The sequence below is a fragment of the Octopus bimaculoides genome, chromosome 5 (genome assembly GCF_046866305.1).
Source record: "Octopus bimaculoides isolate indiv1 chromosome 5, ASM4686630v1, whole genome shotgun sequence".
In the NCBI taxonomy this organism is placed as follows: Eukaryota; Metazoa; Mollusca; class Cephalopoda; order Octopoda; family Octopodidae; genus Octopus; species Octopus bimaculoides.
Genome location: NC_142932.1, coordinates 104,235,751 through 104,263,060, shown reverse-complemented (window position 1 = coordinate 104,263,060; position 27,310 = coordinate 104,235,751). Strand labels below are relative to the sequence as shown.

At 35.1% G+C, this 27,310-nt stretch overlaps 1 protein-coding gene across 1 annotated transcript in view; it reads right to left on the bottom strand.

The window, feature by feature from the left end:
* Positions 1-27,310, bottom strand: part of LOC106874390 (uncharacterized) — a 390,389-nt gene that overhangs the window by 279,313 nt on the left and 83,766 nt on the right. The window contains exons 24-40 of the mRNA XM_089352838.1: positions 26,699-26,839; positions 24,223-24,405; positions 23,465-23,593; positions 22,296-22,475; positions 21,171-21,302; positions 15,975-16,163; positions 15,069-15,200; positions 13,295-13,480; positions 11,356-11,484; positions 10,192-10,374; positions 8,493-8,633; positions 6,164-6,349; positions 3,014-3,142; positions 2,357-2,548; positions 1,618-1,749; positions 1,136-1,324; positions 332-457 (exon numbers count right to left, since the gene is read on the bottom strand). Of these exons, the coding sequence (XP_089208964.1) occupies positions 332-457; positions 1,136-1,324; positions 1,618-1,749; positions 2,357-2,548; positions 3,014-3,142; positions 6,164-6,349; positions 8,493-8,633; positions 10,192-10,374; positions 11,356-11,484; positions 13,295-13,480; positions 15,069-15,200; positions 15,975-16,163; positions 21,171-21,302; positions 22,296-22,475; positions 23,465-23,593; positions 24,223-24,405; positions 26,699-26,839 (2,679 nt within the window). The remainder of the gene's footprint in view (positions 1-331; positions 458-1,135; positions 1,325-1,617; positions 1,750-2,356; positions 2,549-3,013; positions 3,143-6,163; positions 6,350-8,492; positions 8,634-10,191; positions 10,375-11,355; positions 11,485-13,294; positions 13,481-15,068; positions 15,201-15,974; positions 16,164-21,170; positions 21,303-22,295; positions 22,476-23,464; positions 23,594-24,222; positions 24,406-26,698; positions 26,840-27,310) is intronic.

Below are 27,310 nucleotides of genomic sequence, written 5' to 3'. Positions count from 1 at the left end.
TGACTTATTGTCAGTGTGGAATGACTTGTAGCTCTTTTGTAGGCCTTAAAAGCCATATGAGATATCATCAGTAACAAGAAGACCAAATGTGTGATGTTCCTTAAAGTAAGGGTTTAAGAAGTGATCTTATTTGATCACAAGTCAATTTCCACAATGTATGTATGTATGTAAGTATGTATGTATGTATGTATGTATGTATGTATGTATGTATGTATGTATGTATGCATGTATGTATGTATGTATGTGTTATGCATGCCTAGTACAAGATAGGGATACTAAATAGGGAAACTGGAATAAATTGCAAAACAGGAAATAGGAAATAAACCCTTACCACATAAACATTTGTATTTTGATCATTCTGAAGTGGATATTTCAAAAATATTTCACCAGTGTCAGGATTTATAGAAAAGGTGCTTGAAGCTTTATTGAGGAAAAATTTCAACTGATTGTTTGGTGCCTGAAAAAGTAATGGAATATATATTTATGGCTTTTAGTAAGGAATTTTCATTGATGAGAGTAATATTCCATATGATCAACACAAGTTAGATATTAGCTTAAAAACAAATTAGAAATATTTCTTTATTGAATAATATTGCCTTTAAGGTTATTAGAAAAGAATATAATTTGAAATAATTTAACCACTGAGTCTATAGGGGATGCTAGAACCTACGGATGTGTAGAATTATGAAACTAACTAATTATAAGACCATGGATTTAACAAACTACCTTCTCTTCTATCCTCCAACTGATACAATGAATTATGGAAGTCACTAAAATGTAAGACTATTGAATATATCGATGAATCTTATGACTTCTGACTTATTAGTCCATTATTTTTTCATTTTAGCATTTTCCCTTTATTAAACAAAATGTAGTTTTCAATAAGACACATGTAGCACTCTCATTTCAATATATTTAATGCTAAACTAAATACATATACTGAGTGATTAATAAAGAAAAATAATGAAGGAATGTACATAGAATTTTAAATTGCATGTTTGTTATATTTTAAATACAGAATACTCTACAATATCATGAGATGTCATTAATTTACCTATTTTAGCATCAAGAGTAAAATTTTTATTTATATTTTCTTATTTTGTATTTTCTTAATGAATTAAAATGCATAACTTACCCCAGTATCCGCATCTGTAGCTTGTACCTGATAAAGAGGTTGGCTAATACTTTGGCTTTCTTTTCTACATATTTTAGGAGATTTATCAGAAGTGATGATAGGAGAATGCAGATTTCTTGATACTGAAACAGTCACAACAGCAAATGCACTTTTGGGTGGTTGCCCTCCATCAATGGCTTTGACAAAAATCTAAGAATAAAAGTAAACAAATCAAAATTGGGTCAGTTATAGAAAGTAATAGTAAACAAGGAATGTGTTAAGATTATCATCTTAAAATAAATACAAACCTATAATCATATGATAATCTCATTTAGAAATATGAGTTAATAATTAAGCCCCTTCATTTGTTTTGTCCTTTTATTGTTTTTGTCAATAAAACATTGAAAAAAAGGGATGTATGCATATACTATATGGTTCTATGACAACTAACGCCTAATAGTTTGAACATTATGAACATTTATAAATTATTTTAAAACTCTTACTTGATAGGTACTCTGTGATGTTGTTTGAATTGCTCTCTTCAAAGTTATTAATCCAGTGTCTGAATCTATGGCAAAGTAATTCTTTGCCTCATTATTTCCTTCTATACTGTAAGTGATTAAATTAAATGGTGCCTGAAAAGATAGTCACATAAACTTGTGTTATTATGTAAACTTCTTTCAAAACAAACAAAAAAACACATGTCATAATGGTATTATAATTTGTTGATCATTTAACATTTATTGAAACATTTCTTTTGTCAACTTTAGACAATAGGTGTAGGCATGGCTGTGTGGTAAGAAGTTCGTTTCCCAGCAAAAGGGATCCAGGTTTGGTCCCACTGCATAGCACTTTGGGCTGGTGTCTTCTACCATAGCTTTGGGTCAACCAAAGCCTTGTGACTGGATTTGGTAGATGGAAACTGAAACAAATCTATCATATATATATATATATATATATAAAATTATAATATAGGGTAACTAAGAGATACTGCCACACTGAAAATAGCAGTCAAATCTTGACTCTAAACCACAATAAATGTTCATATAGCATAAAGACTGAAGACGAAGACAAAATAAACTAGCAAACATAAAGTAGCAAATAGTTTGCTAGTTTATTTTGTCTTCGCTCTTTGTGCTATATGAGGTAATGAATGCCCCAGCATGGCCACAGTTCAATGAGTGAAGCAAGTAAAAAATAAAAAAAATAAAAAACAAAGCAAAGAAAAATCAAAACACTTACATTAGTATCCTGATCAGTAGCTAAAACTTGGGCAATTTGTTCACCAACTTTTGCTGTTGAGCTGATACTTTTTTCAATATATTTCTCCTGAAAATTTGGTGCGAAATTATTTCTCAGTACCTGAATGGTAACTGCAGCATCAGAAGTAGAGGAACGTGGAGGATTTCCTTGGTCTTGGGCTGCTATTGTAAGCTGAAATAAAAAGATTATTTAAAAATGAATTTTGTTTTGTATCAGTGGACATCTTTCAACTTTTTCTGTCTAAAAGGGTTTTCAACTCAATATTTAGATACTATTATTTATAGCCTTATGTGCTTCAAGATTCATTGGTAAAAAAAAACGCAATTATCTCACATTCTCTTGAAAGTTTCTAAAATTCTTGTGACATTTTGAATCTTAATTTAATTGATTTTTTTATGAATTAAAATAGAGATTTAAGATTCAATAACATCTTTTTTGTATTCTAATTAATTTCACATCAAAACATGTTCACTATTGCTCAATTATTTTGACATCAATATCTAATATCCTAAAAGATCTAATTTATGAGAACTTGTAATGTTTCAAGGTAAGTGTTGGATATTTCTTTCATAGTTTCATTGAAATATATTACAATTTTCTTTATGTTTATTACAGAATTATAAAAATTTCACTTACTCTGTAGGAGTTATCACTTTCTCCAGAAATGCTTTGCATTAAAGAAATAGCACCAGTCACTGGGTTTATATAAAATTTGTCAGATTTAAACGATGGTTTAATCGAATAAGAAATTACATTGTTGGGGCTCTGTGAATAAAGAAAACACAACATAAAAGTATTAATATTTTTTAAAAGGCTTCTTAGAATAATTATTATAACATTAAAACTATAAACATATTATAAAAAGAGTTTTTTAAATATTTTAAATTTAACACACCAACATATTCTACATTGGAAGCCATAAGAGTGTTTGGAGTACAGTATTGAGAAATCATAATTTACATACAAGGTATTTTTTCACTATGCACACACACATACGTGTGTGTGCATATATATATATATATGAATCACTGCAATCACTCCTCTGATTAATGATGCTTAGCTTACACTTTTTTTCTTAAAACAACAGTGGCCATGTTGTAAGAATATAAATAAATCCATTTTTGTGCAGGCTATGTTTCTGTGTGTGTGTGTGTGTGTGTAAGAGAGAGAGAGAGAGAGAGAGAGAGAGAGAGAGAGAGAGAGATTATATGTGCATGTTTTTTACTATTTTTTGAATTCTTCTTAGAAGGAAGGGGTTGATTTCTGATAAAGAAACAAAGATTCATTGCTGAAATCTTGCTGACAACAATGATAATTGTTAACTGTTGAACTTTAGAAAAGTCTTGCACATTGTTATTGTTTTGTTCACACATATGTGTATTAACTGGTCTCTTACTTTATTTAAAATCCAAGTTTTGCAGATTGTTACTTAGACATGATAATATAAACAAGTGCACCAACAATTTTAGAGATGAACGGAACAAGGGTTAGGTTAAGGGTTATGTCTCTTTGCACCAAAATACCATGTATTATATGTGCATCGTTTTCAGTGGAGTGGGGGCTCAAAAGCCACATAAACATCTGTGTTTGTTAGTGTGTTTTCCTTCTTTTATGTCATCCCCTTGCAACACCCACCAGAGATGTGTTTTGACACCAAGAGACATAAATTAAACTTTAAATTAATCCTTGCTTGGTTCATTTCATCGTCTTTTTCACTGCAACCACAAACAGGATGTGTCTGTTCCCCTCCAACAACAGAGAGCAGTTGCCATATTTCATTCCTTAACTATCATCTCTGATGAGCACAGGATTACACAAGCGGACTGTTAAATAACACCTAATGTAAAACCAATTGGTAAGATCACCCAAAATGGATATATAATACTGTACACTTCAATTAATACACACACACACACACAATTCTGAAAAAAAGGAGTCAGAATTTTGGATAATTCTTTATTAGCCCTTTCATTCATTTAAACAAATTCTTCAAGACAAAAATTCTGACTGCCTCTTTTATCTTAATAATGCAATATCTGTGCACCACTTCAAGCACTATATATATATATATAGAGAGAGAGAGAGAGAGAGAGAGATAGATAGATAGATAGATAGATAGATATACACACATACACACACACACACACACACACACACACACACACACACACACACACACACACACATATATATATATGTATATGTATATATGTTAATCATTATAATATATCAGTTACAGCTGGTCTTACCAATTGGTTTCGCACTAGGGGTTTAATGGAGTGTTAGGTTATAGTCCAATTATGTAACTCTAGACTCTTCAGAGATGACAACTAAGGAATGAAATATGCTAACTGCCAGTATATGTCTATATATTTATCTATCTATTAATATATATATATATCATCATCATCATCATCATCGTTTAACGTCCGCTTTCCATGCTAGCATGGGTTGGACGATTTGACTGAAGACTGGTGAAATCGGATGGCAACACCAGTCTCCAATCTAATTTGGCAGAGTTTCTACAGCTGGATGCCCTTCCTAACGCCAACCACTCAGAGAGTGTAGTGGGTGCTTTTACGTGTCACCCGCACGCGAGCCAGTCAGGCGGTACTGGCAACGGCCACGCTCAAAATGGTGTCTTTTATGTGCCACCCGCACAAGAGCCAGTCCAGGGGCACTGGCAACGATCTCGCTCGAAAATCCTATGAAAGCCAGTCAGGCGGTACTGGCAATGGCCACGCTCAAAATGGTGTCTTTTATGTGCCACCCGCACAAGAGCCAGTCCAGGGGCACTGGCAACGATCTCGCTCGAAAATCCTATGACGGCCAGTCAGGCGGTACTGGCAATGGCCACGCTCAAAATGGTGCATCCCATGTGCCACCCGCACAAGAGCCAGTCCAGGGGCACTGGCAATGATCTCACTTGGCTTGCCGGGTCTTCTCACGCACAGCACATTTCCAAAGGTCTCGGTCAGTAGTCATCGCCTCGGTGAAGCCCAATGTTCGAAGGTCTTGCCTCACCACCTCAGCCCAGGTCTTCCTGGGCCTACTTCTTCCACGGGTTCCCGCAACTGTTAGGGTGTGGCACTTTTTCACGCAGCTATCCTCATCCATTCTCGCCACATGTCCATACCAGTGCAATCGTCTCTCTTGCACACCACAACTGATGCTTCTTATGTTCAGCTTTTCTCTCAAGATACTTACACTCTGAAGGGCATGCACACTGACATTACACATCCAGCGGAGCATACTGGCTTCATTCCTTGCGAGCTTACACGTGTCCTCAGCAGTCACAGCCCATGTTTCACTGCCATGTAGCATGGCTATATATATATACAACCCATGTGCTTTTCTCCTGACTATCCATTCCTTCTTCCTTTCCTTCCACAAACCAGTAAAGAACTACACTTGAAACATCATATTTTTACTTTTAATTTTCCATCTAAATCCTTTGCTGAGTTTCAAACTAATATACTTACTCTGTACATCCATTTGACTTCATTAGTTTTCGTTTTGGTCTTTAAATGTGCTGATCATTACCAATCTGCACACACACACACACACACACACAAACACACACACATGCACACATACACACACAAACACACAAACACATAAACGTCACATCACATATACATACATATATATACACACACATAAACACATATATATAATTTTGTTTGAAATTGTTTACATAACGATGGTCTCTAGACTCTTTTGAAATACTTAGTCTATAAGCACCAAGGGTTTATTAAGGGACTAGTATATTTAAAAATATGTTACCTTTGAATCAGCATCTGTAGCTCTTACACTTATGATGGTTACGCCAGGTGATATGGTTTCATTTATGATGGTATTGTAATTCTGTCTGTCAAATACTGGGTTATTCTTGTTTCTTTCTACAGTCACCAATACTAAAGCTGTGTTCTTTCGTGGTGGAACACCATTGTCTGCAGCTTCTACCACAAGCTATAATAATAATAATAATAATAATAATAATAATAATAATAATAATAATAATAATAATAATAATAATAGTAATAATAACAATAATAATAATCATGAGGATTTCAAATTTTGGCACAAGGCCAGCAGGTTTTAAGAGGAGGGATAAGTATTTGACTGGTACTTATTTTATCTGCCTCAAAAGGCTGAAAGACAAAGTTGACCTTGGCAAAATTTGAGCTCAGAACATAATGACAAATGAAATGCATCTAAGCTTTGTGCCCAATATGCTAATGATTCTGCTGACTCACTGCTTGATGATGATGATGATGATGATGATGACAACTATGATTATAGTAGCTGTTTCTCGTATAGGCAAAAGATCTGAAATTTAAAGGAATGGTTAGTTGATTACATTCAGTTTATGCCTTAGTGTTAAATTGTCTTTCTTCAGTATTTTGGTGTAGTTCTCATAAATACATGAATTAAGAGATCCCTGTACACAGATATAGCTTAGATCCTAGTGGATTTACATCCTTAAATTGGTCCCATTTACATATACTTATTAGTTTATGTTCACCAATCAGTTATACTAGCCAAATTTTTTTTTACCAGCATGCTTATGAAAGAGCAAGTATAAATAGTATAACATTATGGGTAAACAGATTCCATCACATGCCAGGAGGAGAAACTAAAAGTAGTTAATAGCTTCCACTAACTAGGCGACCAAGTTTGTAGTGGTTGCTCTGAGAGTGTAGCAACTAGAATAAGAATAGCTTGGGCAAAATTCAGGGAGCTCCTAACTCTGCTGGCAACTAAGGGCCTATCTCTCAGGATGAAAGGTAGACTGTATGATGCATGTGTGACAACTGCCATGCTACATGGCAGTGAAACATGGGCCATGACTGCTGAGGACATGCGTAGGCTTGAAAGAAATGAAGCTAGTGTGATCCACTGGATGTGTAATGTCAGTGTACATACACAACAGAGTATAAGTGCCCTGAGAGAAAAGTTGGGCATGAGAAGCATCAAATGTGGTGTGCAAGAGAGACGACTGCACTGGTATGGTCATGCGTTACGTATGGATGAGGACAGCTTCATGAGGAAGTACTACTCCGTAACTGTGGAAGGAACCTGTGGAAGAGGGAGAGCCAAGAAGATATGGGATGGGGTGGTGAAGCATGATCTCTAAACATTGGGCTTCACAGAGGCAATGACAGGAGACTGAGACCTTTGGAGATATACTGTAACTGAAAAAACCTGGCAGCTGAAGCGAGATCACAGCCACACATGTCCGGCCCAGTTAAGAGTACCCCTGATGTGTCATGTGATATGATATGCTTGAGAAGACCTGTTGAGTTAAGTAAAAGCAATATCGTGGCTGTGGCCAGTACCCCCTGACTGGCTCCCATGCCGGTGACATGAAAACAGCACCATCCAAATGTGATCGATACCAGAACCCCCTGACTGACCCCCATGCCAGTGGCACATAAAAAACACCAACTGAACGTAGCCAACGCTAGTATCTATAACTGGCCCATGTGTTGGTGGCACATAAAAAGCACTATCCAAACATGATTGATACCAGGCCCATCTGACTGGTTCCTGTACTGGGGGCATGTAAAAAGCACCCATTACACTCTCAGAGTGGTTGGCGTTAGGAAGGGCATCCAGCTGTAAAAACATTGCTAGATCAGATTGGATCCTGGTGCAGCTGCTGGCTCTCCAGACCTCAGTCAAACTGTCCAACCCATGCCAGCATGGAAAACGGACGTTAATCGATGATGATGATGATGATGATGAGTAGCCATGCAGAGACTCCTCTATTTAACAAAAGGATAAATTTCTTCTGCTTACAGTTCAACACAACCATGGTTAATGGCTCAGTAATGAAACAGTAATTTCAGGTCTTACAATGGCAGGGTTACATGATGCAGCCAGATTACTCTAAACAGCTGGAGAAAGATATAAATTACTGTGTGGCAAAAAATATAAAATTGTCGAACCAGATTTGACTTTCTCAAGAATTATACATTCAGTCTGCCTTTTTGTACTACAATTCCTTACTATATCACATGAGATTTAGCAGAAAATCATCCAAGCCTTTGGGTAACAGAAAATGGAATGTGTGAGATAGTGAAAAATGATTCCTGAGCAAAATACTTACTGTATATTCTGATTCAGTTTCCTTTGTCAAGTCAACATTGCTTTTCAGTGAAATTTGGCCTGTAACTCGGTTAACATCAAACAATGTCAAACTCACGTCAATTCCTTTCAGTGTATAGGATATCTGGTTATATTTTAGATCCTGAGAAAAGCAAGAGGCATGATTTAATTTATAATAATACAATAATGGAATCATTTAAAAAAAATTATATCCTTCATCAAACAATTTACAATGGCAAAAGGTATGTGCAAATATGGTTATGTGGTAAATAAAAAGTTGGCTTTGCTAGTCTAAGCATATTCAGATATTGATGTTACATTCTATAATTTTATATTATTAAAAGTTTGTTGATGTGCTGTATATCTGTACTTAAATGTATTTGATGTACATCAGAGTATTAGTCTTAACTCCTTAGTATTCAGGTTACTCTGTCAAATGTAATGCTTTTTTTTTTTTTTTTTTTTTACATTGTTTTGAATTAATGAGGCATTTATCTTGCAGATTCAAGATTTTGATGATGTGATTGTTTACTTTTTGAATGACATTGTAAAGGTGTGAGAGGCCAGAACTGACCAGTTTGAACATAAGACAAGTAGAATATTTGGGTCAGATGTGGCCAGTTTAAATACTAAAGAGTTAAACTGAAATGGAGCATAATTGGAACAGCTCTTGCATACAGAGAGAATATAAAAGAGTATAGAAGAAAGCTTTAAATATATATACGTACATTAGTCATCTAAAAGACCATAAGTCAGGGAAAAGATGTACTCATATATGTCAATAGAGTGGGTATATTATCCAAAATGTATAGTATTATATAGCCATCATGGCTGAGCTTACCAATCGGTTTCATGCAAAGAATACAATGGTTAGGTAACCTAACACTCATCAGAGTTAGCCAACATGGAAGGGAATATGGTAACTAGAGAGCAGTCACCATATTCCCTTCCATATCAGCTAACTCTGATGAGCGTAAGGTTTATAATTGGATTGTTACCTAATACTCCATTGTAGTCCTTGCACGAAACTGATTGATAAGATCAGCCATGATGGATATATAATATTATACATTTCAGATAATATAAAGGTACATGGCTCAGTGGTTAAGGTGTTGCATTCACAATTGCGAGATAATGGGTTCGATTCCCAGACCGGGCATTGCGTTGTGCTCATGAGCAAAGCACTTCATTTCATGTTGCTCTGCGATCATTTCATCATCTGATATGTGGCACCCATTGCACCTGTACAGGTAATGTCGATTTGATGGAGGGAGTGAGTTTATTGTGTACACAAACATTTGATCACTATGAACAAATCATCTGTGTGGTTGTTCTGTAAGAAATTGTCAAACCGTCATATATCGTCTAATGACTGGAAAGTCCATCATATATATATGCATGTGTGTGTGTGTGTGTGTGTGTGTGTGTGTGTGTGTGTGTGTGTGTGTGTGTGTGTATTGGGAAGTTGATTGCTATGGCTGGTCAGAGAATGACCAATGGTTTCACACCTTTAAAAATCTTAGCTGTACAGGCTTCTTTTTCGTATATATGAACTACTGAAGATATGGAACATTAATGGTAAAAGATGATTATGATGACATATAAATTGTGATATATATTAAACACAACAGTTATACACATACTCACATGCACACACTCATATGCACACACTCATATGCACACATAATCTTTATACTTACATTATCGTTTGCTGTGACGGTGAAGATACTAAGTCCTGGTGAGGAAGTCTCAGAAATCTCTACCTTATACACAGATTGTGTAAATGTAGGTGTTTGCAAATTTCTTTGCACATTTACTGGAATTGTTAAATATGTACTTGAAGTTCTTGAGGGATTTCCTAAATCAAAAGCTTGTATCTGAATCTGGAAAGAGAAATATAAAGAATGAAAAATACCACTCTACAATGAAAAAATTTCTGGTATTATAAAAAACACAATTAAAGAGTTTCCTATATCAATGATTTTTATGAGAATTATCTAAGATATCTTCTGAGGGCACTGAATAGATTATAATTACGAATTTTTTTCTTTTTTTTTTCCTAGATTAAAGGTGTTTTTCCATCAAGATATTGCTCCAACGAGGGATGACATTCTAAAAGCTGGAGTAATTTGAAAGGGAAACGATGCCCCACCCACCATATTTACTGGACATTGCCCCATCTGATTATCATTTATTCAGCAGTCTTCAAAATCATTTGGACGGAAAAAATATCAATTCTGTAGACAAGGTCAGAACAGTATTGGAGGAGTATTTTTCATCCCGGACAAGTGAATTTTGGAAGAGGGGCCTGACAAGTCTACCAGATAGATTGGAAGAGCATTGTAGAAAATTAAGGAAAGTATATTTTAGATTAAAAAAGAACTTTGTTTATCTTAATTTTGGAAATTAAAAGAAGTATAAAAACCCCATTATTTATGGGATGATCCAATACATGCATTACACATGCAGACACACACACAAGTACATACATATATAAATTCTTGATGTTTGCTGTATATATATTGGATCATCCCATAAATAATGGGGTTTTTTATACTTCTTTTAATTTCCAAAATTAAGATAAGCAAAGTTCTTTTTTAATCTAAAATATACTCTCCTTCATTTTCTACAATGCTCTTCCAATCTATCTGGTAGACTTGTCAGGCCCCTCTTCCAAAATTCCCTTGTCCGTGATGAAAAATACTCCTCCAATACTGTTCTGACCTTGTCTACAGAATTGATATTTTTTCCGTCCAAATGATATATATATATTTAGTACAGTTTGTATATCATATATTAAGAAAATCAAAATTAATTGACTGTTTAAAATACTTTTCAATTATATAAGCTTCAATCAATCGTACCTGATAGCGTGTAGCTGAGTCTGATAACAGCGATGATTTCAATGAAACTTCTCCACTAGATGAAACAGTGAAGTACTTGAGAGCATCATTGTCACCAACAATTCTGTAGGAAACTTCGTTGTTTGGTTTCTGCAAATATATATATATATATGAACATAAAGACAGGAGGAATGAAAGGTGAATATATATCTATTTAACCACATAACAGCCTTAAGGTTACAGCCATTTCACAACCCTCATGTGGTGTCAATTTCAGTATTGAAGAAATTATGCATATGTTTGCATTAATATGTATGTTCAACATTATACAATACTTCTGTATATTTACAAATTTATATTTACAAATTTATCTGACCGAGACCTTTGGAAATATGCTGTGCATGAGAAGACCCAGCAAGCCAAGTGAGACCTAAATACAAGGCCTCTGAAAGGGTGTAGCCAGCCCACTTATGCATACCTTCCTTCATTGGACACTAAACTCCGCTTGCAAAGACCTGTTGAGGCAAGTGAAATCGAAATCGTGATGGCACCTGTGCCCAGCGTCGCCTTCCTGGCACATGTAAAAACATTCAAGTGAGATCATTGCCAGTGCCACTGGACTGGCTCCTGTGCATTAGGAAGGGCATCCAACTGTAGAAACTCTGCCAAATCAGATTGGAGCCTGGTGTAGACATCTGGTTCACCAGTCCTCAGTCAAATCGTCCAACCCATGCTAGCATGGAAAGTGAACGTTAAACGATGATGATGATGAGGATGTGAATAAAGAAAGCTAGCTCATCATATGGTCGAAATATACATACATATATATATGATGGACTCTCCCATCAAAGACGACTTATGAGCATTCAGCTTTTGCTAAATCACTTGCACAAATGATTTGTTTACAGTAATCAAATGTTTGTGCCACACATTAGCTCACTCTCCATCAAATCGAAATTATCTCAACAGGTGCACTGTGTACCATGTGTCAAAGTGATCAGAGAGATGAAGCATTTTGCTCAAGGACACAATGCACCACCCAGGCTAGGAATTGAAACCATGACCTCTAGATCGTGAGTGCAACATTCTAACCACTAGGTTAAATAAGACTTTATATGACTTTAAAATAAGGATGGTTCATTGTACATCCATGAAGCTTGTTTATTACAGTCATAGGAGTGGCTGTGTGGTAAGTAGCTTGCTTATGAACTATATGGTTCCGTGTTCAGTCCCACCGTGTGGCACCTTGGGCAAGTGTCTTCTACTATAGCCTCAGGCCAACCAAAGCCTTGTGAGTGGATTTAGTAGACGGAAACTGAAAGAAGCCCGTCATATATATGTAAATATATATATATATGTATGTATATATGTGTGTGTGTGTGTGTGTGTGTGTGTGTGTGTGTGTGTGTGTGTGTGTGTGTGTGTGTTTATGTGTCTGTGTTCTCCACACACACACACACACAATATTGCTTGACAACCGATGCTGGTGTGTTTACGTCCCTGTATTAAAGTGCTGCTTAAATTAGCAGAAAGTGCTGAGTGACAAGTCCTAATCTAATGACACAAAATATATACAGACACAGACATATGATGGACTTCTGCATAGTTTCCAGCCACCCAATTCACTTAGAAGACATTCATTGGCCTGTGGGGATACAGTCTCATTGTACACCATCTTGTCTAGACAAGTGTCTTCTATTATAGCACCAAGCTAACCAAAGACTCATCAGTGGGTTTGGTAGATGGAAACTGAAAGAAGCCTGTCATGTGTGTGTGTGTGTGTGTGTGTGTGTGTGTGTGTGTGTGTGTGTGTGTGTTTGTATATGTGTGTATGTGTTTGAGTGCATACAGATGTGTGTAAACAAGCATCATCATGAGACAAGCATGAAAAAAATGGACATTAAATGATGATGACAATGACAAAAACGAGGTGGAGGAGTAGGAGGAGGATGTTACTTACATGTAAATCGCTATCAGTAGCTACCACTTTCATAAGACTTCTGCCTACTTCTTCATCTTCACCAATGTTTATTTGAGTAGATGTCGAAATCCATACTGGAGAATTCAAATTACGATTAACATTCACTGTGATGACAGCTGTTGCAGAACGAGCTGGACTGCCATTGTCCTTAGCTAAAACACGTATCTGAAATTACAAAGGAAAACAATTCAACAAGATTAAATTTATATCTTTTATCTTTTACTTGTTTCAGTCACTATATTGCAACCATGTTGGGTCACCACCTTGAAGGGTTTACTTGAACAAATTGACCCTAGTGCTGATTTTTTAAAGTATGGTACTTATTTTATTGGTCTCTCTTGCCAAACCACTATGTTACAGGGACATAAACTGACCAACGCCAGTTGTCAAGCAGTGTGGGGGACAAGCAGAAACACAAAGATACACACACACACACACACATACACACATGCATGCACACACAGACAAAGACACTCACATACACACACACATGCACACACACACATTTAAATACATGACAAGGGAAAAGGAAATTATGTGATAAACTTCATTAGCTTACAGTTGTTTCTGCTAGAACAAACAGTGCACTTTGAGTTAAGTGCTTGTGCATCACCTTATAGCTTCCTCAGAGCTTCTAAAATGAAGTGTAAGTTTATTTGCTTGCATTGAATGCACTGCATCTTATAGCAGAAACAACAGCATGCATGAATAATTTATTTAATTTCATATTACACTTTATATTCAACTAGCACTTTATTCAGAAGCATATTCATATTGAGTTCTATCAGTAAGTTACTAGTATTGCTATACCTAAGTGAGATATGAATATATATATATGTGTGTGTGTGTTCATATAATGATATCTTCACAATGTATTGGTGAGATAAAACAAGTAATCGTTACCAAAATAGCAAAAATTCATCCACAAAGGTCTATAGTAGACCCCTTATGGATCGATCTCCTTGGTTATATATCAAAAATTTAAATAAGAGTTTTGACGCTAATATCCACTTATATTATACCTTATACAGAAATGTTGACATAGGTAATAAACTTTAATATAAATGGATATTAGCGTCAAAACTCTTATTTAGATTTTTGATATATATATATTATTATTATTATTATTATTATTATTATTATTATTATTATTATTATTATTATCATTATTATTATTATTATTTCTAAATCTCTCAAAGAGAGACATTCAGTAACAGTTCTTTAAAGTAGAGGCTATTTGCCAACATGATGCAGCTGTCCCAAAAGAGATGATGTTACTGTTGTTTTAACCCCCCAAAACATCATTTCTAGCTGGCTAAACGACACACTATCTGTGTCTTTATATTTTCAAACAGGGAGCTCAGCATTCCCATCAAGCACAAAACAATGCTGAGCTCCCTGCTCGAAAATATAAGGATACAGGTAGTGTGTTGTATAGCCAACATAATGTGGTTTAATGGCAAGTAAAAGATAAAATAAATAAACAAAATAAATAAATATGCACATACACATGCATGCGCATGTGCACGTGCACACACACACACATATACACATACACTCACACACATACATAAATATCTTTACGTCATTCACTGTGTTTTGTCATGGAGAAAATTTCTCGCTGTAGACATATTGTGTAAATACACCCAAGCCACCCTGTAATCTTTACTTCAGTCTTTATATCTACATGAGTCTCATACACTGATCTGTTATAGCAGAATTTTGATGAAAGAAACAAAAATAGGAAATTTACCTTGAATGGAGTTATTGAAGTTGTAGATAAAAGTCTTGATGTTTGTATCAGGCCTGTATTACTATTAATTTGGAAATGATTTTTAGCTTCATCATCTCCAATTATGGAGTAAGTAATGTCATTAAATTGAGGCTGAAATTCAAAGAGTAAATTGTGAAATTAAGATTTTTTGATTTTTTTAAAAAAAGATATATTTTACAGCATTTAAACAACCAAGTAAGAATATCACAGTAGATTACAAACTCTGTCTTCAAAAAAATTTTTAGCATTTTAAACAGGCAAATTTTAGTTATATTGCCTTCAAATTTTGACACAAGGTCAACGATTTTGGGTGAGGGGTTAAGTCAATTACATCAACCCCATTTCTCAACTGGTACTAATTTTATTGACCCCCAAGAGGAGGAAAGGTAAAGTTGACCTTGGTGGAATTTGAACTCAGAATGTAGAGGTGAATGAAATACTGTTAAGCATTTTGCCTAATGTGCTAAAGATTCTGCCTTGCTGGCATATAAGATGTGCTTTTTTCTCTGAAGTACAGAGAATCAAATCAAGTATTGTGAGGTATACTCTACTGATTTTTACCAGTTCACTGCCTTGACAACTATGCAAGTATAACACAAGAAATCAACAGCCTTTCTAATAAAATACACATTTCTTAATAACTATGATCCTGGTCTTCCAACTGGAATGGTATTCATTCCAAACTTCAGGCAAAAAATAATTTCTTTTAATCAATTCAGCCAGCATATATGGAAATGAATATCACATTTATTTCATAAATATCATGAAGAAGAATTCTAAAACAAACTTTAATTCTTGCAAAGTCATACAGTTCATTACAAAGTTATCTAATTTATATTAAAACAGATACATAAAGAAAAAGACATTTAAGTAAAAATTACTTACATCAGAATCATTTGCATAAACTTGAATAACATTTTTGTAAATAGGACTATTTTCTAAGATGTCTGCAGTGAAATCTTTTATAAAAAAGACTGGTGGTTGGTTATTCCTTATAATGACTATATTTACTTTTGCTGTTTTGTCAGCTGTTTTGGGAACAGGAAGCCCTTTATCTGTCACTTTCACATCAAACTAAAAGAAAACAGAGTAAACAATTGATTTAATATTGAGTTAATATTTAATGTTTGGTATTAAAAATTTAATAAGCAATTTTTTACTTTATTTCATTTAAATATTTTTCATTTTTAGACACACACACACACACACACACACACACACACACACACACACACACATACATACATTCTTACACACACACACACACACACACACACACACACACAAGTGTATTTCAGACTAGTAAAATACACTGGCCCATCAAATCAATTACACAATTACACCAATCAGCTTGTGTCCCAAAATTGTTCATTAGAATATCATTATGTGTCTTCTCATACAATGTAAGTCCACCATAAAATGAATGCTGCAGAGTATAAAGGCTTAAGGCAGAAGATAGTATGAGTGAGGAGCCTAATGCAGGTCATGTATGTGTGTGTATATATTAAATAAAATGAGACAACAAAACCAAGGCAGTGTGAAATTTCTAAGACATTTTAGAAAGAGAAAGGTAGTCTTACAGCTGTTTCAGGGATATAAAAGATGTTCCATCATCAGAGATGATATAAGAGAGTTAAATAGAAGGAAATAGTAGAGTGCAATATAAGAAGTTATTTTGGAAAGGGAGAGACATAGGAAGTATAAATGAAAATATGAGAATAAAAATAAATATATATGTTGGATGTTAAAATTGCTATTCCATTATCCAGGGAATGTGTTGTGTAGAATGAGTAAAAAGGCTTCTTGTCCATGGTATGTAAGTTCCGATAGAAGTTCATATTTTGTTATTACAAATGGATAGTGTGCAGGTATTAATGCCATGTGGTGTTCATTCAAAGGGACACCTGAACATATATAAATATATATATATTACCATCACAATGTCTGTCTTCCATGCTAGTAAGGGTTATATGATTCAACAGAACCTTATGAACTAGAGGGCTGCAATGAACTCACGTCCACCTTAGCATCATTTCATTGGATGGATGCCCTTCTGAATGTCAGCCATTGAATAGAGTATATAGGATACTATTCTTTTCTTCTTTTTTTTTGTAGTACCTGTACTAAGGTCACCAAGTAACTTACAAGATAAGACCCCCTCAAATGAGCTGAACGATAGAATTGATGGCGCTGGCTTTATTCCAGGTATTGAGAGATTAAAGTATAGTAGAGGAATAGTAGAGGAGCATGTGCCTTGCTATAGAGGAAATACAGGGGTACTTCAGCTGGAAAGAAAGAAAAGTTAGTGGTGATGAGGAATCAAGTTAGAAGGAGGTGCATATAGGAGAGAATAAGAACAGAGGACTGGAAAGGGTGAGCAAATAGATAAGTGTATGAGAGTGTGAAATGATGATCGACATCTGGTTAGTGATAGGGATAGAGATGAATGCAGTGGGTAAGGAAATCATCCCAGCAGTAGTTAGCAAGAATGCCGGGTGCATTTCAACTTTGTTGTGCCTTATCAGTGGCATATACTCTCAGCCAACTACATGCTTAGACAAGATTTGTTGCCTCTGACATATAGGAAACAATTAATAAACATTCACTGATAACATAATTAGTTGCCTGGCTGAATAAAAATCTGTTATATGCAACAGAAGCAACTTTAAATTAAAATTAATCCTCTCTGGATTAAACATTCAGTTTCACAAACTTTGACTTTCTCCTCATTGAATTAATTTACATCAACCATGTTAATTCTCATTCAAATAAGCCAAAGAGATGCATCTCTTTATTTTTAATTTTTTGTTTGTCATTCCACTTTTTCCAGAGTAGTCAGATGGAGACCTGGAAGCACTTGTATAAGCCCCATTCTGGCTACTCCTGTGGTGAGTCTAATGCAAACTTATAACAGCCTTTAGATCCATCAGTGACGTAGAGAGGGAGGACACACTGTATGGGCAACAACCTGTTCTCCATACCAAACTATCCAAGCTTGGATCTGACTGAACACCCTATACTGACCTGACAGCACCAAGACAGCCCACAATTGCAACTTGTGAGGCAGGGACTGTCATTCATGCATCAGACTGTCTACCCAAAGGCGGAAAGCTGGCAGAAACGTTGGCACACCTAGCAAAATGCTAAGCAGTATTTCGTCTGTCTTTACGTTATGATTTCAAATTCCGCCGAGGTCGGCTTTGCCTTTCATCCTTTCTGGGTCAATAAATTAAGTACCAGTTATGCACTGGGATCGATGTAAGCGACTTAATTCGTTTCTTTGTCCTTGTTTGTCCCCTCTGTGTGTAGCCCCTTGTGGGAAGTAAAGAAATAAGACTGTCTACCCACAGGTGACCCTGATTGAGTAGTACCGACATACAGGACATTTGTACACAGTCCTTAATGACAGATCGAGGTTCAGAGAATTAACTACAGATGTTATGAATTAACTACAGATATAAGCATCCAATAATAGAGTTTAACCTTTCTCAACTATTTTGTATGCCAGCAGTAGTGTTAAGTCTCACCATTATATGCAGCTGGATTAACCAAACTAACAAGACATACTTGTCTGGATCATCAAGTTTTTGATCTGTTGGTGGTAAGTTTATAATTCTTTTTAAATATTTATGAAAAAGTGAGCATTGTGAAGTAATACAGGTAGCCAATAATTCAGCTAAACTGAGGCGAAATTCTTAGAAAATTGAAATTCACGTCTTTGTTGGAGAATGGAAACAACTAGTGTCAATTGTAAATGACTCTCAGTGGAAAGGGGTGATATTATTAAGATTATTTAATCAACAGGCGCAGGTATAGCTATGTGGTAAGAAGCTTGCTTCCCAACCACATGGTTCTAGGTTCAGTCCCACTGCGTGGCATCTTGGACAATATATATCTGTGTGTGTGTGTGTGTGTGTGCCTTTGTGTCTGTGTGTCTGTGTTTATCCCCACCAGCACCACTTGACAACTGGCATTGGTATGTTTACATCCACATAACTTAGAGACTGATAGAATACGTACTAGGCTTAAGAATAAAGCCCTGGGGTCGATTTGTTTAACTAAAACCCTTCAAGGGATGCTGCAGTATGGCTGCAGTCAAATGACTGAAATGAGTAAAAGAACATTATTGGAATGAAAGATTAGATCCTAGCAGTTAGATATTAAACTCTTATCACCTTTTAATGTCCATCTTTCATGCTAGCATGGGTTGGACATCTTGACAGGACCTGTTAGGTTTAAGAAATGCATTGCGCTCCAATGACTGCTTTGACATGGTTTTTACAGTTGGATGTCCTTTTTTAATACCAACTACTTACACATGATACTTTTCATGACACTAGCATGAGTAAGCTTGTAAGACAAAGATCCTCTTGGATTAGTGGGAGGGAGTTTTTTCTGCTAGGAGCTGGGAAGTTAATGTATGAAAAACAGATTTCTTGGTGTAAAAGAGCTACATGGCTACTCATGTTATAGAAGAGAGGCTGAGAGCAACTAGGATGGAACTGAAAAGAGATAAAATAGCTGTGATGTGTTAGGGTGGATCCTCAGAGTATGAGGAAAGTAGAAGTGATTGAGGATAGAAGAACAGGGAGTGTGAGTGACTGAAGTTGCAAAAAAAATGAGTGACAGAGGTTAGAGATGAGGTTGTAGGGCTAAGTTAGGGATCAAATATAATGATTGAAGAACAAGTGCTGAGCGATTATAAAATACATTAGAGCAGTGATTCCCAATGTGGGGCATATACCCCATTGGTGAGGCCTGGGAAAATTGTGGAAGGGTGTGGTGCCATAGTAACCAGACACAACAAGGTTCTCATTAAAGTGGTCCACTGCTTTTTTCTTTGTCAATAATATACTTTTTTTTATATTCAGTACTTAATAAAAAAGTTACCAGTAGATTTCTTTGTATTAAATAATTGTGATGAAATATTAAAGATAAAGCTGTTTGTTTTTTTTCCAGCCACTGGTGCCACATTCATTTTTATGGAAAGTTATTGAGAGTCCTGGAGGAAAATAGACTGAGAAACATGGCACTAGAAGGAAGATAAGGAAAGATGATAATTGAAGAGAGAGGTTAGGTTGAGAGGTGGATGTAGTGAATAGTGGATAAAGGTGAAGCAGTTGTAGTGGAAAATACGTGATGAATGACAATACACAAAGGGTTGAAGAGCAGCAGAACAGCAGAAAGGGGAAAGATGAGAGAGGTAATAGGTGAGTGAGTAGACTGCAAGTGTGAGGGGGTGCAGAATTAACTACAGATGTTATGGGCTTCTGTAATAATAAGCAAAGAGATAAGCATCCAATAACAGAGTTTAACCATTTCCAACCATTTTGTATACTACCAGTAGTATTAGAACTCACTACTATATATACTTAGAGGGAAGTGAAAGATATATAGTGATGGAAGAGATAATTTGCTGCACCTGAAGAGCGATTACTGTAAAATGCGAATGGAACAGGACAGTATTAAGAATAAAAGATAGATATCAAACAAAATGATTCCAAGGAGGAGAAAAATAAGTGATAACGGAGAAAAAGATGGAGAAATGTGTATTTCTAGTAACGTATTCAGTCCAGTATTCTGCTGTTTCACACATCATTAACCCTGCACATGTAAGCAAAGCAGGATTATTGTAGTTGCTTGTCTGTCTATGTGTTTGCAAAATTACTGGAAAATGGCTGAACAAATTTTTACCAAATGTGGCAGAATTACTCATTGAGTAAGTGGCTCAAACTCATTAAATTTTGGTTTGATTATCTTTAAAACTAGTGGACAGATGAATCAAATATTTTTTTTCTTTGTTACATATGCATAAACGACAAGCAGGGGAAATAACTTTTGATGTCATTTAGTTGAAATATGAATTCGTCTGAAAATATATTTATTAAATTAAATTTTATTTTATCCTTGTGTCTGTGTGCAGGGTATGCATCGCCCCTCCAATGCCTTTTTTTTTTTTTCATTCTAAATGTTCTTAACTGGAAATAGATGGTCAAGAAAAGAAATAGTCAAGTAGAAGAATTTTGGATATATGAAATTAACAATTTTATTTTGATATCAGGTCAGTTTTTTTAAACTTACCGAAAAGGATTTGATTGTTTGATCAGCTGCTGGAGAGCGAATAAGTATAACCTGCCCCAAATCAGTGACTGAAAAATATTGAGCTGCATTGTTGGTGCTGATTATCTCATATTTCAGCTCATTATGAGGTGGCTTGAGAAAGAAACATAAATAAAACAAAGTTAAAATTTCGACAAAGAAAGCTGAAAAAAATTCTAGCCTGATGTACAATTTAAAAAATCTGAATAGCATAACTTTTCATTGTTTAATTATGGAATTCTAAGAGTTCACACAGCATATATCAGAGTGAGACTGAATTGATGTTAGTGTTATTAGATTTCTATGAAGAAATGCTAAACTGTGTGTTTTGAAAAGGTTAGAGATGAAAGACTATGTTACTACAAATATTTATTGAGAGTTTTCTTGTATGTTTCTAGCATAGGTATTTGTATTTTTGTAATAATATTGGAGAGAAATGCATGCATATAACTCCATAATGCCATAAACTCCTCAAAGAATGAATAAGGATGATGCATTTTTCTATAGGTATATCTATCCATCAGGTGATATACATGTATAAACAATATGAGTAAATTATATAAAAATATGGCAATACATATGCATATCAATCCGTATACATATGTATATAATCATATATGTACATGTATATACTTATGTGCACCAATACTGATAGGGAAACATATACATATCTGTACATCCCAAAGCTTATGCATCACTTGTATCCTCAAATGCTTATGTGCGCTTTTAGAAAGTGATGATTATAAATGCATAGTGATTACAAAAAATTAATTTTATACAATCCTTTTGCACAACTCAAGGAAGCTAATTTTATATAACCTTCATGCAAGTGTCATTTGGATGATTTGAAAAATAATGGATGATTTGAAAAATATTGACATGAAAAAATTATAATTGCAATTGTTGCTATTTTTATTGATGGACTTTCTTTACTCAGCTTCTAGAATATGGATCCATGTATAATTCAAATACTAGAAAATTCTTGCTGTTCAAAATATCATTATAAACCAAAACTAAATTATATTAATTTTCTAATAAAAAAAAAATTGGAAATATAATTAGTTGTTCTATGCAAAACAATAAATGAAATTAAAGAAAAAGTATTACTGCTCGGTCTGAATCTGAAGCTGATATTGTTATAATTGGAGTATTCAATGGAAAGGTCTCTTGAATTTGCTTGCTGTAAGTAGTTTCACGCAAAATTGGTTTATTTAGATTCCTCTCAACATTCACCGTAATAACACATGTAGTCTGTTTTCCTCCACCGTCTTTGGCATATATGGAAAGCTGTCAAAAAATAATGTTATAAAAAGTTTGTAATTATAATGAGAAGATACTGATTGTTACATTTTTTTTTTTATTTATTCGGTTGAAGAAAGCAGGATGGCACTTATGCTCTTCAGATGCTTTTGTGGAATGGTGAGGTAACTGTGACTGATGTTCAGTTTGATCTGCTTCAGAGCAAGGGTGGAAGTTGCAGAGAGATTGAGTAAAGTGTTCAGCATAGTGTCTAGTAATAGAGACACTGTACAGATTATTAAAGACAGATAAACAGCAGCACTATGGGATTCTGAATTAAGGGAGTGCATAGATGGCATGTTCAGAGAAGCTAAAACTAGAAAGAAAACACATCATATCAGTTAAAGGCCATATAAATAGATGAAAGGCCATAAGTGAATAGATAAAAGTCACTTTGCCAAATCAACCAGATTACATCGTTTGAGATGTAATTTGTTTGTGTACATATATAAATAAAATATAGTCACTTCCTGATTAGATAATGTTTATTTGGAGCGATTGTCTGCTTAGTGGCAAAGTTATACATTGTGCATTCATTTTCTATGATTTCTATGGCTAGGTGTCCTTCATAATGCCAACACTTTAAAGTGTGTCCTTAGAGCATTTTTTTCATGCTACCAGCACTAGTAATTTGCAAGACGGTAACTTGCAAGTATCTTGCAAGACAGAGAGAGAGAACAGCAAATAGTGATGGGAAGTTCTTGAGGGAAGAGGAGGCATCTTAATATCAAAAGACAAGTATAGATGTCTTGTTGCAAAAGGGATGCATAGCTACCACTCATTACATAGGGTTGGCTGAGAATAGTTCTAAATGAGAATTTAAGTGTTAGTTTAGATAAAGTGGCTCATAGTAATGAACTGAAACAAGACAGGATATGAAATCTCAAACATACAACTGTTAATTTACAATACCACCAGACTGAATTTTATTCAAAAAACTGAGCATGAATATTCATGTAATACAAAACCTTCCTCACCTTATAGCTTAATGAAGAGTCCTGGGTCAGTGACTTCAAAATTTTTATGTTACCAGTCTTGGACTCAACTTCAAAGAAATTCAGGGAAAGTAAATCTCCAGCCAGTTGGTATTCAATTGTACCAAATTTCTAAGAAGAAAATTGAAATCATCATTATCATCATCATCATCATCATCATCAACAACAACAACACTAGATAATATTATCCTCATCAACAATAACAATATGTCTCTAGGGGTTTCTGTGACTTACAAGAACAGTATTGAATTCTCCCTCAAATCATGCTCTAACATTTTTAAAATGGCAGGAAGTAGGAGACATTGTGTAGTTTAGTCTTAGATACAGTATGTCTGAATTAAGATTGAATAGTTACAGATAGAAATGTCATCCACAATGATATATTCTACCCATGATAGTATTGTATAGTAATGATAGAGAGATATCAAAAATTAGGTACAAGGATGCTCTAAAGGATTCCATTAGTGTCCTTCCCATTGACCATCATCAGTGGTTGTGTGTGTATGTGTGTGTGTGTGAGTGTGTGTGTGTGAGTGTGTGTGTGAGTGTGTGTGTGTGAGTGTGTGTGTGTGAGTGTGTGTGTGTGAGTGTGTGTGTGTGAGTGTGTGTGTGTGAGTGTGTGCATAAGTGTTATGTGTTTGAAATCTGAAATTTAGTGTGATGTGAATCCATTTGAAATTTAGTGTAATATGAATCTATTTGCAATCACTCCCTAATCAGTGAAACATTTCAATACTTACATTATTATCTGCATCAGTAGCCTTCACTACAGCAATCACTTCATTTACAGACTTGTTCTCCTGAATGGTCACTGGTGCAATATTTTGGCAAACAGGAGAGGCATTGTTGCGTATGACATTGACAGTGAGAATTTTTGATTGAGACAATGGTGCAATACCTCGATCAGTGCCAGTGAGAGTAATCTAAAAAATAAGCAAATACCCATTGTTATAGAAAAATCTACAAACTTGACAAACAATAAGAGAGTATAAATAGCAGGGAGTCAAACCCATACCTACATGCGTGCACAGACTCACATAATCTAAGTCCCATTACCATGTAATATCCTACAATTTACAAATACTTCATACAGATTATCATCTGAGTAACACTCCCAAGATTTCTCCAACTATTTTACTTCCCTGGTAACTGGTTACTTTAGCTACAACTAGTTACATTAGCTGTATGTGGTCAGTGGTTGAACATATAAACACCTACATCATTACATTATCTTATGACTATCAAATGCATTTTACTAAGATAGAAACCATTTTACTAGGACACTTAAAATGAAACAAAAAATGGATTATATAGAAATATTATTTCGTATGCTCTCTCACTCATAAGAAAAAGACCTCTCATAATAATTCTTTCTACTATAGGCACAAGGCCTGAAATTTTGCAGGGTATACTAGTTGATTATTTTGATCAAGTCTTTCACTGGTACTTAATTTATCAACCTCGAGAAAATGAAAGGCAAAGTCAATCTCAATGGAATTTGAACTCAGAATGTAAAGACAGATGAAATACCATTAAGCATTTTGCCTGGCATGCTAACGATTCTACCAGCTCACTGTCTTAAGACCTCTCATAATAACCCTGTCTACTATAAGCGCATGGCCTGAAATTCTGGAGGAGGAAGATAGTTGATGACATCAATCCCAGTACTCTAACTGGTACTTATTTTATCAACCCTGAAAGGATGAAAGGTAAAGTCAACCTCAGCAGAATTTGAACTCTGAACATAGTGGCAGACGAAATACTGCTCAGCATTTTGCCCAGCATGCTAACGATTCTGCCAGCTCACCACCTTAATAATTATAATAATAATAACAGTCACCAGTCCAATTTCCCCCAAAACCATTTTTCCTTTCCTTTTTGTCTTTTAGCTGGAATATACTCATGTACAAATGTGGTCAGTACTCAAGTATATGTGACAATTTGTTATTAAACACAAATGTTTAGAATAACATTCTGTATATCTTATTTATTCTTTTTTCTTTCATTTGTTTCAGTCATTTGACTGTGGCCATGCTGGTGCACCACCTTGAAGAATTTTAGTTGAACAAATCAACTACAGGACTTATTTTCTATGCCTCGTACTTACTCTATTAATCTGTTTTGCCAAACCACTAAGTTACAGAGACATAAACACACCATCACCAATTGTCAAGCAGTGATGGGGGGACAAATACAAACACACACACACACACATATATATATGACAGGCCTCTTTCAGTTTCCATGTACCAAATCAACTCACAAGGCTTTAACTGCTCAAGGCTACAGTAGAAGACACTTGCCCAAGGTGCCATGCAGTGGAACTGAACCCAGAACCATGTGGTTGGGAAGCAAGCTTCTTACCACACAGCCATGCCTGAACCTTTAGTGCGGATAAATTGTAGAAAGCCACAACACTGTGGTGTTCATCTTGAGAAAGCATCTCTTGGGCTAAAAACACAGAAGTTTATCTGTAACAGACAGAAAGTGTCCAGCAGTGGCAGTGAAATTGCTAAATCTGGATTCCTCCATCTTTGTACATCATCCATAGCAAGTATCCACTTTCAACTAACAAATGCTTAGACAAATTTTGTCTTTACTGATATAGAAAAATAGTCGTTAACAAATCACTGGTGTCACAAATAGCCAGCAGGATGGGTAAAACTTCATTATTAGCAAAGAAAGACCCTCATATTTCATTGAGTAAATGGGAGAGGACTGGTTAATTGAACCTTCAGCTACACTTGTGGCCATCTTCAGAGTAAAGAAGTAAATAAGAATTAATATAACTGCGAGTCATCTTAATCAGTAATATGAATCTCACTAATAATAAATTATTAGTAATAATAAATTATTACAACTCACTAATAATTTTGGTTGAAAGGGATACATAACTTGATCTCACTTCTATGAGTCATCAGTAGTCATGGGATGGCATGCATGCCTACATACATACAGACATACACACACTTATACATATGTACATTATGTCAATGTCTTATCTATTAGAGGGATTTCTTATTTAAGGAGAGATTTTTGTGTAATAATTACAAAGGGTCATCTATTGATCTTCCTCATTTAATGGACATTTTATAAAGCATTATTCTTTGGTTACTTGTTGAAGTAGTTCTTCAATAATTTGGATTTACAGAAGTCCTCAGGCTATTTTGTTAACTTTATCAAATCTCTATAAACGTCTGATAATTGTTTACTTACTTTATAGGAAGTGTTTGAATCACTTGTGAGTGGCTTACTAATACCAACATTTCCAGTTATTGGGTTCAGGTAAAACAATTCCGTTCCTCCACTTGGAGTAATGGAAGAAATCCGAAAAACTACATCACTGTTTAATGTATTCTGCAAAAAGGAAAAAACAACAATAAACCATACAAAAATTGAAAAAAAACTAGAAGATAATAAAAAATAGATTGCAAACAAGTAAAAAAGGAAACAGAGTACCACCACAAGGTCTAGTTCCTGTTGCAGTTTGGTGGCTTGTGTGCCTCAATGACCCTGAGAGCTATGCCAGCAGAGCACAATTTCCTGGTAGGGCTCCCATGTTGGACAGGTTCAAAGGATAGAGGCTGGATTAATATGGACCACCTCTTCCCAGAGGTAAAAATGGGTTTGTATAGGACTAACCCCCTATCTAGAAAAAAGCAAAGTTACAGAAATATCAATGGCAATCCAAATTCAATAACACCTGGGAGAGGAAGGCTTTCACTCTGGAAGAGTGCTCTCTATACTGAGTGAGTGGCCCTGCTCATAGTCAAGAACAGTGGAGAAAGGACTCCAATGACTTATGCTCCATAGAGAGCAACAGCTTTA